At 37.6% G+C, this 17,053-nt stretch overlaps 2 protein-coding genes across 2 annotated transcripts; both read right to left on the bottom strand.

Annotated features, from left to right (window-relative positions):
• Positions 1 to 113: 113 nt before the first annotated feature.
• Positions 114 to 7,870, bottom strand: wsb2 (WD repeat and SOCS box containing 2). The gene is made up of 9 exons (XM_088935890.1): positions 7,443 to 7,870; positions 5,824 to 6,001; positions 5,066 to 5,313; positions 4,170 to 4,301; positions 3,504 to 3,604; positions 3,083 to 3,252; positions 1,976 to 2,080; positions 1,352 to 1,474; positions 114 to 1,204 (listed from the first exon to the last, which is right to left on the bottom strand). Exons 1-9 carry the CDS (start codon positions 7,477 to 7,479, stop codon positions 985 to 987), a joined length of 1,314 nt encoding a protein of 437 aa, XP_088792016.1. The 5' UTR covers positions 7,480 to 7,870; the 3' UTR covers positions 114 to 984.
• A 566-nt stretch (positions 7,871 to 8,436) lies between these two features.
• On the bottom strand, positions 8,437 to 16,851 carry vsig10 (V-set and immunoglobulin domain containing 10). Its single transcript, XM_088936139.1, has 8 exons — positions 16,511 to 16,851; positions 14,999 to 15,304; positions 13,244 to 13,531; positions 12,628 to 12,915; positions 11,204 to 11,317; positions 10,608 to 10,620; positions 9,793 to 9,929; positions 8,437 to 9,623 (listed from the first exon to the last, which is right to left on the bottom strand). Exons 1-8 carry the CDS (start codon positions 16,563 to 16,565, stop codon positions 9,538 to 9,540), a joined length of 1,287 nt encoding a protein of 428 aa, XP_088792265.1. The 5' UTR covers positions 16,566 to 16,851; the 3' UTR covers positions 8,437 to 9,537.
• Positions 16,852 to 17,053: the final 202 nt, after the last annotated feature.

Raw genomic sequence — 17,053 nt, 5'->3', positions numbered from 1 at the left:
AATAAATTGACTCTTATTTCTCTTTTATTTTATTACTCTTTTAGACCAAAAGCCCTTGTACAGGATACTATTAGAGTGTAGTACTCCAAACCGCATAAAATACAAAGTTATTCTTAAACGGGGGAAACCTTTAATTTTAGTCACCATTAAAAGTATAATTTTAAACATCTACAATAAATCTTGATACTGTAAAAAAAACAATAATTACAACGTGATTAGACTCAAGAAAAGTTACATTTACTACAAGAGACAGCATTATATTTGCACAATAAGAGTCTTCCTAGTCACAGATGTGCAATAACAAGTATGCTTGACTTTAGAAATGTAAACTCACACATTAAGAATTATTAGTTAAAATCTAAGCACTACAGAATGAAAGTAGAGCAATTGAGATATATACATTTATAAAATCATATACATATGAATACCATAAATTACAAAAAAATAAAGTAGCACAACCTTTGAAAATAAAGGCTTGAAAACAACCCTGTTTTATTATAATAGAACTGACTTTAATGTCTGACTGAATAACATTGAGCAAAACCAAAATTTAAATAGTGTTTTCTGTTTTCAGCTTAAGTTACTCATATCAAAGGCAAAAATGGTTAATATCTGAACTTGCATAAAACAATTAAGCACTTTTAGCATATAAAGATTTGTGTTAAATTACTCAATTAAAACCAATGTTTGTTCGCTTTTAATGCTTATCACTTATGCCTTTTCAGTGGATTTAGATGGTCTAGGCTTTAAAAACCATTTTTGAGATGCCTATCTGGAGTATTGCCCAACCTATCAGAACTTTCTTATGAAAGAAAATCTCCTGATTGACCAAGAAAAATGAAAATGAGATTTGGCATATATTAGTTCATAAAAAAATAATGTAAAGTTAAATTAATAAATCTCTCAAAATATAATCTAAAATTACATAATCGACTGGACGTCAGAAATATCTCAATTTTTTAATTCAAAAGAAACCCAGTCCCATTAATTCAAGGATACAACATCCTGCAAGTGATGCAGTTCACTTCTTTCATGGCACCTTGCCAGGGTTCTGTAGGTGAGGAAGTCCTTCATTTTGTTGGGAATGGGAAGAGCCATCACCTGGTACGTTGACACAGAATGCCGAAGGGATACGCGACTCAGGTGGCGAAGGCTTGGCACAATCCTTGGTGTGCTCCAGAACTGAACATAACCATCTCTTGTCCTGCAAACAGAACACATTGGTCAAGCTCCCCTGCTCAGCCTGTCAGCTGTATTTAGATGACAGGTTATTACATGTCCCCATACCCATCAGACTCGCTAGTGACACTCGGCATTTCACTGGGGTTAACTCATGAGTTGTATGATTTACCCTGTTGCGACAACGCCACCTTGTGGGTGGAATGCGCAGCACAGCCCATTGGAAACATGGACGCCAGTGTAACAGTTTTCCATTACTGGACTGTCAATTCCCAGAGCCCAGATCCGCACAGCCCTGGAAGACAATTAAAACACCCAAATTGCTAGTGTGTAGGTCACAAATGAGGGAATTCTTGTATTAACCATGACGCCAGTGTTGAAAAGCAACTGCAGTTTTCAAATAAAAAAAAAAATTAAATAATTGTTTACTTTAAGTAAATAAGATTTAAGGATCTTACTTCCTATTTACACTGTTACCAGCATCTGACACTTCACAGTTTTAGGCATTTGGGAGAAAATTCCAATGGATATACCATAAATGAATTTAACTGGGAAAAAAACAACATGGAATGGTCATGAGTCATGTTTTGGAAATATAGGGAGGTCCACCAGAAGCTGCTTTTTTAGTTCAGGGTTTGATTTCCATCATGTAATGCTTTTCTGCCAAATGCCATTACAGCACTACCAATATTTTCAGGTGCACTTTGGCAAATGTGGTAAGACTTTATTTACTTTCAATTACTTTTCGCTTGTTTTGTTTCTGGACTGAATTTACCTCAGACACTTAATTCCTCACCTGTCCTCAGCAACTGAGGCAAAGTACAAGCCTTCAGGTGAGAAGCGCACAGCTCTCATCGTTACGTCAGGAGGAGGAGGAAAATACTCTGGAGAGAAGCAATGACTGGAAAAAAAATGACAACAATGCTGCTTCCATTTCTTTACTTTTCCTCCCATGTTCACAAACTGGATTAAGCTTTTTTTTCTTCTATTACCCTTTGGTTATCTAACAATGTCAAGTGTTAAATTAAGACTGAGACACATATAGGGAAGATGGAAGTATTTTGGGTAGCTTGAAAACCTCTTCCACTTTCAACTTGCTCAGTGTTGCCTTTAGTTTTTCTTGAAGCTGAATTAAAGGACTCATGTACAGACATTCACATACATTTTGTTTGAAAATCATCAAACAGCAAAGCGCTATGGTATTACCAACACTTTCAAGTCAGATGATAAAGAAGAGGCTGAGCTTATTGAGCAAGCAAATGAAGATAAGTATTACGTAAAATAATATACACACAATTCAAAGGTCTCTGATGTCTCTGCAAGTAGCAATAGCAAGTCCATGGCCATCTATTAGTGAAAAAAATATTTTATTTTAAGCTAACAGTTGGTCCTGAAAGACCTGCATATTATAGTATGTAAAAGTCACCTGGTTGTTTAAAGAATACCTGACAGTGAGTCAATTCAATTTGATTGGATTGCCTTCCCACAATACTTCATATTGGCTGCTCATGTATGATTTACTTTAAATTACTGTGATCTAATTTTGAAGATTCTGATCAATGTGACTTAAAGATTGCTAAATGAAAAGTTTGTTTCTTCTCACCCAGAGAAGATGTAATAAATTTATAAAAAAGGTTAAATGAGGCTTGATTAAATTTTTTATATTCATTTAATACATACAATATCCCCTATTTGCAGTCTTTTGCACTGCAGCATATATACATTTACAGTATTACATCCACTTTTGACACAGTAAATAAAGGGAATAAAATACATTAGTGGAAGTACTGCCCACCTCTCATGTTTTAAACAATTAACAATGATTTTCCTATTTAAAACAGAATGTTTCATATTTAAGAGACATTTAAAGACAAAAGTCCTTAGTTGAAAGAGGAGTTTTTACCTCAGCTTCCTCAGTGCCTCCCCAGTGTAGGGATCCCACAGTATTAACTCCTTGGAGAAGGCGGCTGTAATCAGCAGAGCTCCGTCTGGTGAGAAGTCACATGAAATGAGACAGTGCTTGCCCTCCAGGTATCGGATGAAGGTGTATGATCGCAGGCTCCATAAGTATACCTTGTGGGAAAAGCCAGAACAGGCTTTTATTAATTCAGGAAGCAAAACTTTAAAGTCTAAAAGGTTAACGTAGATGAAATAAGACACCATTAAAGAAAACTAACCATATACCTTGCCCTGAAAATAAATATTTTTTTTGCTGATTGTTGTAAAAAACGTTTGTCAAAAATGCTATTTCCAAGAATCTTTGGGAATTTTAAAAAAATTATATCTTTGAATAAAAACGTTCAAAAAGGATGGTAATCACTCACTTGGTTGTGTCCACAAACAGAAGCAACTATACTGCAGTCAGGTGAGATGCAACAGCTATACACCCAATTCCCATGGCCAGTCAGCACATGTGCCTTTTTACCTGTAGGAAGGGAGGCAACTGTGAAAACTGACATTTCCCAGATGCTCTAAACTCCAAATCAATTAATCGCATACAGTAGATTATAATATGTATTAAATCTGAGTGCAGTACTCTCGCAAGGGTAGCCCTAACTAATCACTCCCCAGGTAAAATCAATGCGTTTCCTCTAGTGCCCAATTGGATATCATGTTGCTCTAACTTTTCAAGTGGAGCAATTAGCACTTGTTTTGGAGTAGATGTAAAAATTCCACTCTAGCACCTGATTTACAATATTTTGGGTGCTAAGTAGCTTAGATGAAGTGCATGGAAGAAATGCCTCTTTCTCTCTGGCTGTGAACGAGAAATTTTCCTCAAGCCACATGATTTAACTGAAACGAGCTGTGCTACTGACAGAAACCAAATCCCCTCTCGTTGTTTAAGGTTTTCAAAGCTTAAAGAAGGCTTAGAACAAAGCAACACTACAAAATTAACATTGTTGGGCGTCGGCGTTACGACTCTGAAAATCCCATGACAGGAACAGTCCAAGACAAATATTCCATTAGTGAATGAAAACATATTGACATACGGTCTTTGGTTAAGTCCCAGATGCGCAGTGTCTTATCTCGAGAACCAGAAACAAGAATCAAGCCTCCGTTGGGAGCAAAGGTCAAATCTCTCACCACATCCCGGTGTTCAGTTAGGTTAAAAAGAAGGTGACCTTGATAAAAAACAGAGTATAATTACGAACAGCATAAATCACACTGCATTTGTAACAGCTGGTTGTGTATATAGTTAGAAGTCTTCACCAGCTATCACCAAACTATCACCAAACCAAGAGAATGGAGCTATGAAATTTAGCACACAAATGGACCACTAGAATACATTCCTGTGGACATACAACAGGTTTCTATCCTTGTTCCAATGAGGCTGGCCTTGCAGTCTTTAGTGGACATGGAGATTTCTTTCAAGGAAAACGGTGTAGGATGATTCATTGCTCCATGGTGCACAGTTTTCACAATACTTTTTTACAATGCAGTTTTCAAAATTAGCTGAATACAGCAAATTTTATAAGCTTCTCCAGGACTAGATAAGAATGACATCAATCTAAAAAATGTTTTCATGCTGTTGCACTGAACTGTTTTACATTATCAGACAACATACTATAACAGTTCAGGTGGGTAGCTGGTGACACCTGAAGAAGGCTCCACGGCTGTAATATTGTGTTTTCTTTCTTCTTTTTTCCAGCATGGAATAAACCTATTACTTGTTCCTTAACATACTATAACTGCCCTGATTCATTGATAAGCTTTGTTAATCTTTACATCGGTTTCATGGGATGGGCCTTAACTGAGATTTTGGACTAAGAATCACTTCACTTAATTGTCAGATTTACTCATGCACTTTTCAGGGGCTTAGATGCAAGACCTAAGATGTTTTCACATTAATTGTCTTTAAGATCTAATATGGTTCTTGTTGTGTTACCTGTTTTAACCTCCCAGACCTTAATAATTCCATTATTAAGACCTGTGGCAAGGAGCAAGCTTGATGACAGACCACTAGATGGTCCAGCCTTCGAATCATCTCTCTGATTTTCTGCTTGTTTCGATAAGCGTGGTCCAAATGCCAAACTCCACACAGTCTGTCCACAGTCTAAAGTCTTCTCTTTCTTAACATGGCTCTTCCTGGCTGCATTACAGATGTGGTTTTTGCAAGCTGTACTCCTCTGAAGCCTGTGTTGTTAAAAGGGGGGGGGGGGGGAATACAACAATCCAATTATTAGCTCTTGGAAATTTCTGAAGAGTTTTCAAACTTTAAAACTACTTCTAGACAAGAAAGCGTCTCCATTTAAAAACTTGGAAACCTAATACTTTTTAAAATTCATTCCAGATGTTGTGGCAACAGCAGGCACAGAGGTGCAGTGGTTATCATTGCTATCTTGCAGTGCTGGGACACTTGGTTCAATTTTGGACCTGGTGTCCTTCTGCATGGAGTATGTATGTTCTCTCTGCTCTGGTTTCCTCCCACAATCCAAAGACATACTATAGTTTACCTGGCCTTGCTGTGAGTGTGTCTGTGTCCGTGTGTGCCCTGTAATGAACAGGACATGAATCTCATCCAAGGTGTTGAAACCTTACAGCTGTTGCCTGTTGGGATAGGCTTTTGGCTTCCCTGGGACCTTGTTTTGGAATGAGCAGCTAGAAAATGGCTGGTTGTTGTGACAGCACTTTACAAACACATACCCCACATCAGAGATCTGTTCTATTGGCCAGAGAAGAAGCTTCACGATTCCATGGCCCAGTGACCAAGCAAAGTAAGAGCCATCTGGGGAGAATTCCACACTCCAGGTCTCACAACCTGCTCTTCCATCCAGGAGTTGAGGGTGAACTGGTTTCAGTTCACCAATCAACGTGGCAGTCTCTATTGAGAGGAACAGGATTGCACCAGTACAGAAATGAGTTAATTACAAAAGACAATGGTTTTCTCACCTTTGGTAGGTTTGTTCCACCACCACTGTCAAGAAAGTGTGCTACATATCTATAATACAACAGCTTCACATCTGGCTGCATATGTATTATAAATACATACAGGACGCTGCCTTTGATGTCGAGCGTGTGTAAGCTCGTCTGGACCTGTTAAGCTGGTTCCATGTAGCCAACAAAGAAATGAAAACTCCATACTATGCATATTCAGACTTCCAATGCAATATTTGTGCAATTTCTTCTATTTTTTTTCTATTATATTGATTTTTTTCTGTTATAACACCTACACAGGAATAAGGGTGGAACAATGTGTTAGGTACTTAGCAACTGATACAGTTGCTCTACTTTATTACTGAAAGCTTTGTTTCAGATTTACAGATTTATTTTAGTTTGATAACACCGATTCATGTTTAAGAAAACGTGCATTTATATAACATAGTTATTGCGTCGGTAGAATAGTTCAGTTTGCGCAGTAACCGGCCAGTTTGAGAATTACTATCTTAAAATTATACTCTGTAAAAGCAGCAGATTTGTATAACTGTCAGGTATTCGAAATACTTCACCTCAGTGTCTAAAATGTTCAAACACAAAGAAGTTAAGATCTAACTTTTTTAACAAGCAAGAAGTCGGCATATTGTGCAATATAGCCGGTATTCTGTGCAATAGTGGCAGCAACAATTGTCATTTTGAGAATGAAAAGGTTCTTAATCCAGCAAAAGTAAGCTTTTCCGTGGATCAAAAACCCGACAGATGGTATTTACTTAAAAGATAACTTTAAAGATAGAGTCGGTATTTGGTGTAGTCCTTCCGTGCGTTTGAAAAGTAAATGTAATAGTAGACAATAAATAGCTTCGTCTCTTTTTAAAACATCATGTATACCAATAACTGGGATTCTTTTCGAAGGTCGATATTAACCCATCTAACAGGAAAAGTGTGACCAATAGTGAGATTCTTCATTCTTCTCCCCAATTAGTCCGTCATACGATTTTAGATTATTTTTAGGTTATGATAAAATGTCTACTTTAAACCGAATAAGCCAAATCCCAGCATGACGAATATACTGATACATATTAAAATTCGGAAACGCTCATTCACGTTATTAATTATAATACTGTCACCGACAAAAATCATCACATGGTTTAAAATTCAGCACACGAAATAGGCCATCTTATTTCTAGAGAATCTCAAGAAGACGTTACCTAGTAAAGTACTTCGTTTAAGACACAAATTATTGCTTGAATTGTATTTTATCACGTATCCACAAAAGAATAAATCTATTTGCACGGAAACGTCGTACAAAAGTCACCGACAATCGAAGGAATTTGCTTTTCGTCGATTTAATTTTAATATGTACATGACTTACAGGTTAGACGTCTTACCTCCCTTCGGTTTTAAATCAGATGGGTTGAGTTCCATTTGCTCTGTTTCTTTTATGACTGATCAGCGCGTCTTTAACCTCTGCTAATAAATCAGCAAGAATCAAATTCTCTTCATTTACAAATCACCTGCGTCCTCGACTTTCACAATCAGTCATAGGCTATGATAGCTTTCACTTCCTAGTTATTTTTTTATGCTCCATGGAGGTTTGGAGCAGGCGACCCTGTTTTTTTAAAATTCCTGCGATTTACGTGACGAAAAACATCTTCAAAAACACAAACAGGATTTCGTTAGATCGTTCAACTCAGCCCCCATTCATATACTGTCCCCTATGTCTTCTCCTACCCCCAAAGTATTATTCATAAGGATTTCGAAATGAAAACCAAACTATTTCCTGTTTAATCACCTGACCTGCACACGTGTTCTCGCCTTTCATTAACTGTAGTCATAGAGACCACGCCGACCATATAGGATACTGAATTATTTGTGTATACGTTAACACTGGATTTTGTGACTGGTAATTTTATGGTTGTACTCTTTTTTTTAAATAAAATAATGAGATCCGTACATTAGTTACATTTAAACTAGGTTCGTTTTTTGAGCAAATTCATATGTGCTCGGACTAACAGACAGTATTCCACCCTTTTAATCAAATAGGTTGGCAATTCATTAGGTCAAATGCACTACATGATATTGCATATGAGTTGCTCTTATAGAATATACTGTTTCGATGTGGCGTGGAAAAAAAAAACTCATGCATTTTACGACAAATGAAGATATTGTAAATGTTAACTATCTCTAAAGTAAACTCTTTCTCATGCTTTTATCATTTTTCCTTAGATTTCAAAGATCCACATTATCAACCACGTAAACCTCCTTGTGTGCACCTTTAAATAATGGAACTAATAAAAATATTATTCTGATTTTATATGTATATATTGTTTATTGTAATTTGTGCCCGGATAAAATATCAAAGAGTCAAAACTGATTGCAATGTTTTAAAAAAATGAAAACACGACTTTTTATTTCACCTTCACAATAACTGTAAACCCACAAAAACGTGACAGGTTACACAATGGATTAAAAACCTAGACAAACCATTTCCCACAAAAATAATCTTAATACAAATGCTAACTGTTTTACCTCATATACTGTATAAAGTTTTTTCATCTAGAGGCATAACGTTTTTTAAAAAAGGTTCCCTTAATTTCTAAGGCATTTGGTGCATTTACAGGTTAAAAGATAAAAAGGTGTTTGTATTTTTCCACATTCTGAAAATCAATGCTGACTTTTAAAACAAAAATATTTTTACAGTAAAAAAACATGGAAACCATTATTAAAAAGTGCATTTGTATTTAGAAGTCTAAACCATAAGTATTTCTATTGAAATAATACATACATATTTATATATACATAATGTTGTTTAAAAGTTTGTTTTATTCCTTTATAAATTCACTTTAGACCGCTGAGATAGCACTGCCACAGAGACCTTGTTCTAACTGCTTGAACCAAAGGCTTCACTTGAATTCAACTGAGGACACATAGGGCTTTGTAGATCAGAAAAAGTGTCCAATCAACCCAACAGCCTTCTGATACTGTATGTGGTATAAAACATCTTAATTGTAATAATTACATACATTTTCATATGAAACAAAAGCTTTTAAGACTATTTCAATTTCTTGCAAAGCCAACAGAATTTGAGGAGACACAAAACTAAAAGGTAGACTTACAGTATGAAGTGCTGAACAAAAGCACCGTGTTCCACTTACTAGTCGAATATACAGTAGCAGCCTGTTCATGACAAGTAAAACGTATTTAACATAGTGGGCTTAGATGACATGAACAATAATACAAATTTTCATGATCAATGATAATTTTCAGCTGAATGACCCAGACATTACTACAGTATGTGGTTATTTATACACACATTTTTTTTCAGAAAATATTATATTATTTGTACGTCATGTTGAGTTTGAATGGAGTCATCTCTGAGATTTTTCTGACATTTCAAGAAGGTAGTGAAAACCAGGTATACAACTGGCTGATTCTATAAGGAAACAACAATAAAAACATCTCTTTCTCTCCGTGCCTCGAAAGCTATAATGTCGCCTGTCCTTCCTCAGATGTGGGTGTGTTCTCTTCTCCTCTCTCTGAGTCAGTGCTCTTGAGGTCTTCTATGTCACCTGAAAATGCAAGTTTCAGGAGTTTTCATGATGTACTGCAGCAGAACCAATGAAGAATAAAATGTCTGAAACAGCATACTGTATATGTGAGACCGCTTCTTAGGATTTCACCTTCAACCTAATAAAACCTTCCACAGACAGTGTCAATGCAGCAATCAACAAGACTTACCAGGAGAGTTATGATGGATTTGCACTAGTGACGTGGCATGTCCATTAGCCACTGCTGTGATCCTTGTGGCAGAGTCGTTGAAGAGCTCCTCCTCATCCGAGTCCACAAGATTTAACACATCACTCCTCTCCTCATTCCTGCAATCGTGAACATCAAGCTGCATGGGTTACACAAGCCCGGGACAAGTTACCCAGCCATGCAATTGAAGCTGGTACCATGGTTTCTTTCAGAAAATGGCTGGATGAGATACTTGAATCAATTTGCTAGTAACTACCAAACAAGCTAGATGGACCAAACGCCTTTCTCTACTTTGTAATCACCCGTTCGTGATAAGTGTAGCCAGGCACTATCAGTGATGGATTACCAGACATGGAAGGCCTCTTTCATTGTGTTGTCAAAGTTCGGCTTTTTATTTTTAAAAAGAAAAGCTTTGTATCTGCGTCTAAGCTAATTAAGGTAACACTTTTGAGGAAATACAAAAGGGTAAAAATCAACATCAATAGGAACATTGTGATAACAATTACCAAAACATTTATTAAAAAAACATTTTTGTAATTTACATGCAAACAACAAGATACATCAGGTCTCTGTAGGTGTTTTTTGAATGTAGCCACAAATATTAAAAATACGATTAATTTATAAGTAGTTAAAACTTTCCCTGTTGCTTATACTATTACCCAACAGTAATCTTTGCCAAGGGAAATCCCGATATTAAGAATGATGGGAAATTCCCAATTAAACACTCACACTGTTGGATCAACAGTTCCACATGACATAGAAGGTTTAGCTATTCAATCTGGTAATTCAATACTTACCCAAAGCTGTGTCCTACAAAATAAAGAAAGGAGATCAATATGAATGTTACTTATATCTTCACCAATTTACCTTTTTAATCTGAGAAGGAAAACATAAAGTTAAAAGTATGTCTTCTAAAATAACTAAAATATTAACCATGCCCTCTTGTAAATTTATTTTCTCTATATTTCTTATTTTCTATTAACTATTATATACTATACTGTATACAGTAAATACATTTAATAATTCTCTGAAAACAAAAAAACATTTTGAAGAAGTTACTCAGTTTGAGGTATGTTTTTTATAATAATGTATGTTTTTTATACTACAAATCTTAGCACTGGACTTATTTTCAATGTACTTAAATATTTTTAATGAGTAATATTTTCACTTGAAACAGCTGCATACTCAACACTAGTTTATCTGAGACCTTTCATCAGAGGCCACATACTGAACTTTCAAAAAGATTAATAACCTCTAATGATTAATCTAAGTGAAACTTTATAGTGTAGAGTGGAAGAACAAAATGAGGACATGATAAAAGCAACCTACAGTAAACCCTAAATTAAGGCTAACAATTACAAATACAGCAAAATGCAAATACAAATTGTCTTACCAAGGCATATTCTGTCCCGATTAGAATATGCTATGACACCAACAACAATCCCTGCTGCAACAATCAGGACGGCAATAAATGTACCAATCACCCCCCCAGCATTTGATGCAGAAGCTGGAAAACAAAAACCCACTGCATCAGATGCAATGTGGCAAGCTTCCTAAATTAATTCTTCAGCTAACCTAGAGAAGAAAGGGGGAGCTTTAAACCCACAAGTCCCCTGAACATGTGCTCTAACTTGCAGATGAAGGTAAGATCACTTTATTGGCCAAAATTTCTTGTGTTAGGAAATTGTCTTTTCGCATACCCCGACTCGCTTTCCATGAGACACACAACAGGGAGAGAAGCTTGGGCTTAGAGCTCAGGGTCAGCCAGTTATAAGGTGTCCCTGGAGTAGTTGGGGTTAAGGGCCTTGCTCAGGGGCCCAACAGAGCAGGATTCCAGCCACAGGCGCAGATCCTTAACCACAGAGCCACCGCACCACCCCAGGTTTGTATGCTAGTAAACTACTAGTAGTTTGTATACTAGTTTGTATAGTTATTACAGTTTGGGTCCATGCCATACAGCAAGTCCTATGCAAGTTTATAAGACTGTTATTAAATTAAGCACAATTGTTTTTAAACTGCATACACACATATTTCCCAACTTTTCTGAGAAGTTGCTTGGCTTGCTAAGCAAAATTAACTGTGAGGGAGACTGCTGCAATTTCTAAAAGAGTTAAAGTAGGAGTCTCTAGTCCTGGTCTTGAAGAACTCCAATTCCATAGACTTTATGGGCAGAAAATTAAATCACAAGTATCTAAAGACAACCAACCTGAGATCCATTAAACAGGCAATTTGTTCAATAATTTAGAAATCCTTTTGAATAAAAAACACAATGTCCTTTAGTCCTAAAAGACCAGAGTTTTCTCAGATAAATGAGTATATTATCAATAACTTGCAAATATTCCTAATCTTTAATTCAGGAGATTTAAGATCTGTAAAACAAAATGGACTGTTACTCTCCAGGACCCGAGAGGAACTGTTGAGTTAGGTGGCAAGGATTTAGGTGATAATCTACAAAATATAGCACTCTACAGAGATTTTCATGACTTGGAAGAGAGAAAACTGGTTCCACAGCATTTTAGTAAAGGTTTATCTACATGTATCTCCACTGTTTTTAAGTATCAGTCTTTGTCAGTATCACTGCAACATTCTTAAAACATCTTTCAAAGGTGCTTGTTATGAATTGGGGTGGATCAATGTCTTACCCTTTTGAATTGAGGGTTTACTAGAAATGTTCGGCGACTAATTGTGAAATTAAACACCTTTCTTTTTTACCAATGATGAATAATAATCAGAAAAGGCTATTTTCTGTACATGAGGTCAGGAATAAAACCATTAATTTAAAAAAAAAAGAAGACAAGCAACACAAATTCAACTCACACTTTATGGTTAGGTACACTTCTAATTCCTGAACGCTTATGGGGTTCTCACTTCTGCAAAAGTAAACACCTTCGTCCTCCTCTTTGGAACAGTTAACGATAGTGAGGGTAAAAACAGGCCCATCTTGAGAAATGATGTACTTGGAGCTCGGGATTATTTTTTCTTGTCTGATTGTCTTGAGCCATGTGGTGTTAGCAGGTGGTATAGATTCGGTTTCTGTGCATTTTAACACCACATTCTTCCCAGCAAAAGCAGTGACAAGTGGGTCCCCTTGTGGATATGGAGCTTCTGAAAAGCACACATGGAACAGCTTTGTTGAAAAAACTTCCTTTTCACATAAGAGGATATTCCTTGAAAGCAATATGGCACTTTTTTTTCAGTTTCTACACTGAATTTAAAACATAAAATATCAGCAGATCTGCTGAGACCTTATATACACATTAAAAAGTGTGTCTTACTGGCTGCATAATCTACCCATAGTGTACCATCAAACTGCAGATGGAGAACACACACAAACACCGTTCTATCGTGTTTCACAAACTGGTAGTGATTTTGTGCCTCTCACATAGACTTTTATGCATTGCTGGACATTAATGGGTAAGGGAAAAAGGCTTACTCAGTGTCACAGAGCAGGATCTATAGTCTTTGGGTTCCAGCGCTGGGTGATGCCCAGTGCATCTGAGCTCTTGACCGTCACGTAGCTGTGATCTGTTAAGCTTCACCTCCAGGCTTTCTCCTGTTTGGGAGACATTGAGAACAGGCTCGCGGTCTCCCAGACTCCTTGACCTCTCTGTCCAGTGCAGTGTGGGAAGAGGGTACACTCCATTCCAAATACAGCGCAGAAGGAGCTGCATGGAAACATTTCCCATCTGAGAAAGACACTCAGGGTGCTTAGCGGGAGCACCTAAATACGAAAGTACAAAGCATGTTACCTTGTGATGCAAAAAACTACTGAAGCAGTTTTTAAAGAGTCTTCAACCCAGTGTGCTATAAAAATACATCTTTATCTGTTCTCATGTAAAGCTTTTGATTTTTGATACATAAAACAAAAAATATCAAATGATCCTGAAAGAAAAACTCCTGTGTTTGATGACAGTGAACAGGTTTATGACCCATCCTCTGAACATCAACACCCCAATTATATTAAATAAAGTGCCTAAAGAAAACCAGCAGTGGTATAGGGTCACTGACATCCCAGAAACTGGATTTCCTGGTTAATTTGATGTTGTCGATCTGTTATAATCCAGAAATATGGAACATTTCTAACAACATTGAGGTACCACTCCCTGAGGCGAGGCCATTATCTCTTGATACCGAATCATCTAAAATCCAGGTCAGATCTCAGATTGGAAAGGACTGGCCTGAACTGATAAAGGGATGGTAGAGTTGCTCTTGATAAGGACTGTTGCATTGGGAATGTTGGTGACACATTTGCTCTTCTAGTTCATAATCTGGACCACCAGCAACAACACAAGACAAGCCTGGGCTTGTTCTCTCATTCACTGGGGACTAGCCTGACACCACACAAATCCTTGCCTTCTGTGATCTCATCTAGTTTTTTTTTTTAATACAGGCTGTTGGAAAAAATGTGAATGTTTGAGAAGTAGTAGATGGCTGAGATGACACTCTTTGACTTTGACACTCAGATGACCACAGTGCAGCTACTGTACTTCTGTTTACACAGACCAAAGGTAACTGTTCTGGCTAACCAAATAGATTGATTTCATGTGAAATTATCATGTTAAAAGAATGCTTTTTCCACTGCACCCAAAGAAAATAATATTCTTTGTTCATAAAAAAAAACTGTGGTCTCGTTAAACAGACTACTTTCTAAATAAAATGTACTTATTCCACACCTATATTGACAATGGCTGACGTTGTTCCACATCTTACTATATCATTTAAGTCTGCAGCACAATTAACAGGATAACACAAATCAGTGTCTTTTCAGTCTAGAAGAAAGGAGATTGACAAGAGACTTGGGTCAGGTATACAAATTCCTAAGGGGTACAGATAGGGACAACACATATAAGTATTTCAGACTCCATAGCAAAACAAGGGGTCACACTTGGAAACTATAAAAAGAATTCATTTACATGGCTGAACAGGGTATACTACTTTACACAATAAGCTGTGGGTGTCTGGAACAGCTCCTCTTAATACCTTAACTCTTAGATGAATGGCTGGACACAATTTTAGATTCACTTTCCAAAACAAATGGACAAGCAATATGGGCAAAATGGCTGTCATATTTTCTTTCTAAGGGTGTTTCAGGATTTCTATTTGAAACCAAAATCATAATAACAATTAAGAGGTTCAGAAAAGTGTTTACAGATTATATGAAAAAATTAGAAGGCTAAACATATCTTACCAAAAATCAGCAGTTTAATGTGCGTTTGATTCTCCTCCGTGGAAGTAGATGGTGTAATATTACAGAAGTAGTTTCCTCCATCTGACACATTCAAGCCTGTGATCTGCAGGCTACTGTTATTTAATATGGAAAAGTGGATAGTGGAGCCTTGAACAAATGAGGAATTTGAGTCTGGAATGATTGTTCCATCCTTGACCCACTGTGTGATAAACGATGTTCTATTCGGTGCAGCATCAGTACAAGGAAGGACTACAGTTTCTCCTAGTGTTGCTTTTCTTTCCTCTATATTAACTGCATCAGTCACAACTGTAAAAAACAAACAAACATGAAGATAAATCCATTAGCAGGCACAGTACTGGACAGTTAAGGTACCCCTAACTGTACACAAAAATCCTGAAAGTAAAGTGACTCTTTAAGATTCAGTTAAGATTCAAAGAGCTTTATGGGCATGACCAATGAATTAGTGTTGCCAAAGCAGATACAATTAACACAACATTCACTGACATTTAGAGTACAACCATACTATTAGACGTTTGCAGACATCACGTAAAACGTTACTGGGAGACTGTTCCTCAGGCTGTGACAGGGGAACACACACTGGACCGCAAGCTCTGTTGATTTACCTCCCCCAGTAGAATCGGAAGCTAATCTAATTCTGGCAGGAGTAGGGATTCTGGGATTAGATGAGTTATTTTAGAGAAGAATGTTTGATCCCAGAGTACTTCTCGCGGCACAAAGTGCATCTCTGTCTCTATTTCTCCCTGTTGGCGGCGGGAGCACAGCCTGTCACACTATTTGTAAACGTTTCGTGCCACTGGCACCCCCCGGACTCTTCGTGCGACACGCCAGCTTTTGGTAACCCCTGGCATGCATTTCCAAACGTTAAAACATAACGACTATACTGTACATCTATGGTATAACCAGCCGCACCGTAATGGAAGGAATATTTGCACGACGAGTGAAAATAGGAAATTTGGTTTAAAAACATGGCTTGCGCTCCAAAAGATAGGACCCCCTTGCGATGGCTCATTGACACTGCATACGAAGAAAAGCGAAACCTGTCTGGTTGGTCAGTGTCTGGTTCACACCTGTTCGCGCACCGATGTTTTTGCACTCAGCTACGCGATGCATGTCCCTGCTTTCACAGTTCACGGGACTATGACTAGGTCCAGAGGAACCTCCTCTTACTCTTATTGTCGCGTCCTGCGGACGGAGGCTTTCTCCGGCTTCCACCTGGTTTTTTAGCCGTCACGTACTTGTACACCTGGTTCATATCTTAGGTGTGTCTGTTCACAACTCCCTCTCTCAACGTCCACTACATTGCAAAAAAACCCGTAACATTTGATTAAAATACTAATACCAACTACGTGTGGAATAATTCGGAGGTTAACGTTAATGCGACTATAAAATGTACCCTCTAACACAACGGAATAAAATACAGAAACGAAAACAAAACAAATGGGTAAATATATAAATCATAGATTTGAAATAAAATTCCTAAATCGAGCTCACCTGTTGTGTAAATCAACAGAACACCGAAAATACCGGCGGAGGCTAGCTCGCTCATGCTTGCCACCTGTTTCAGCAAGTTTTATTTCCTTGTAGATCCCACCCTGGCCCGCAGTCAGCGATCAACAATAGGACAGCAGTAATCCGCAACTTCAACACCTGTAAACAACCTGCTAGGCGTGAGCAGCTAAATAAAAACATATTACTTTGTCAGCGGCACCATCATAATTCCAATTACACCTCCCCAGTTACCTCAAACTTAGTTGCAGGTTTTACTACAAACCCGCAACTTCAGTGGTCAGCACGTGAACTTTTCCGGATACAGGTCTCTCCCTTACCTTTTTGGGGCTTGCCATCCGATTTTTCCGGATACAGTAGTTTTTTTGTGAAGCCACACCCCGTCGGTTTTAAATTAAAGGCACAGACACGCGTGGGGAACTGTCACGGCTGCGCTACCTGGTCCTGGAGAAGGACGTCGTCACAGGAAACGAAGAGCCCAGCGTGAAATCAAAGCACCGCACCTGTTCTTTTGTGTTTTTTCAAAAT

Source organism: Atractosteus spatula, chromosome 17, assembly GCF_055471065.1.
Source record: "Atractosteus spatula isolate fAtrSpa1 chromosome 17, fAtrSpa1.hap1, whole genome shotgun sequence".
In the NCBI taxonomy this organism is placed as follows: domain Eukaryota; kingdom Metazoa; phylum Chordata; class Actinopteri; order Semionotiformes; family Lepisosteidae; genus Atractosteus; species Atractosteus spatula.
The sequence above is the reverse complement of the archived record's forward strand: the minus strand, read 5'-3'. Positions and strand labels throughout refer to the sequence as shown.

Excerpts from the sequence above, each read along its gene's own strand:
- wsb2 (XM_088935890.1), bottom strand. The coding sequence starts at position 7,479 with ATGGAACTCAACCCATCTGATTTAAAACCGAAGGGAG. Across the intron at positions 4,302-5,065 it reads GGTCTGGGAGGTTAAAACAG|GTCACCTTCTTTTTAACCTA; the intron begins GTAACACAACAA and ends TTTTTTATCAAG. Across the intron at positions 1,205-1,351 it reads GGTGGCGTTGTCGCAACAGG|GACAAGAGATGGTTATGTTC; the intron begins GTAAATCATACA and ends TTCTGTTTGCAG.
- vsig10 (XM_088936139.1), bottom strand. The coding sequence starts at position 16,565 with ATGAGCGAGCTAGCCTCCGCCGGTATTTTCGGTGTTCTGTTGATTTAC. Across the intron at positions 15,305-16,510 it reads TCTGTTGATTTACACAACAG|TTGTGACTGATGCAGTTAAT; the intron begins GTGAGCTCGATT and ends TGTTTTTTACAG. Across the intron at positions 9,624-9,792 it reads AATCCATCATAACTCTCCTG|GTGACATAGAAGACCTCAAG; the intron begins GTAAGTCTTGTT and ends TTGCATTTTCAG.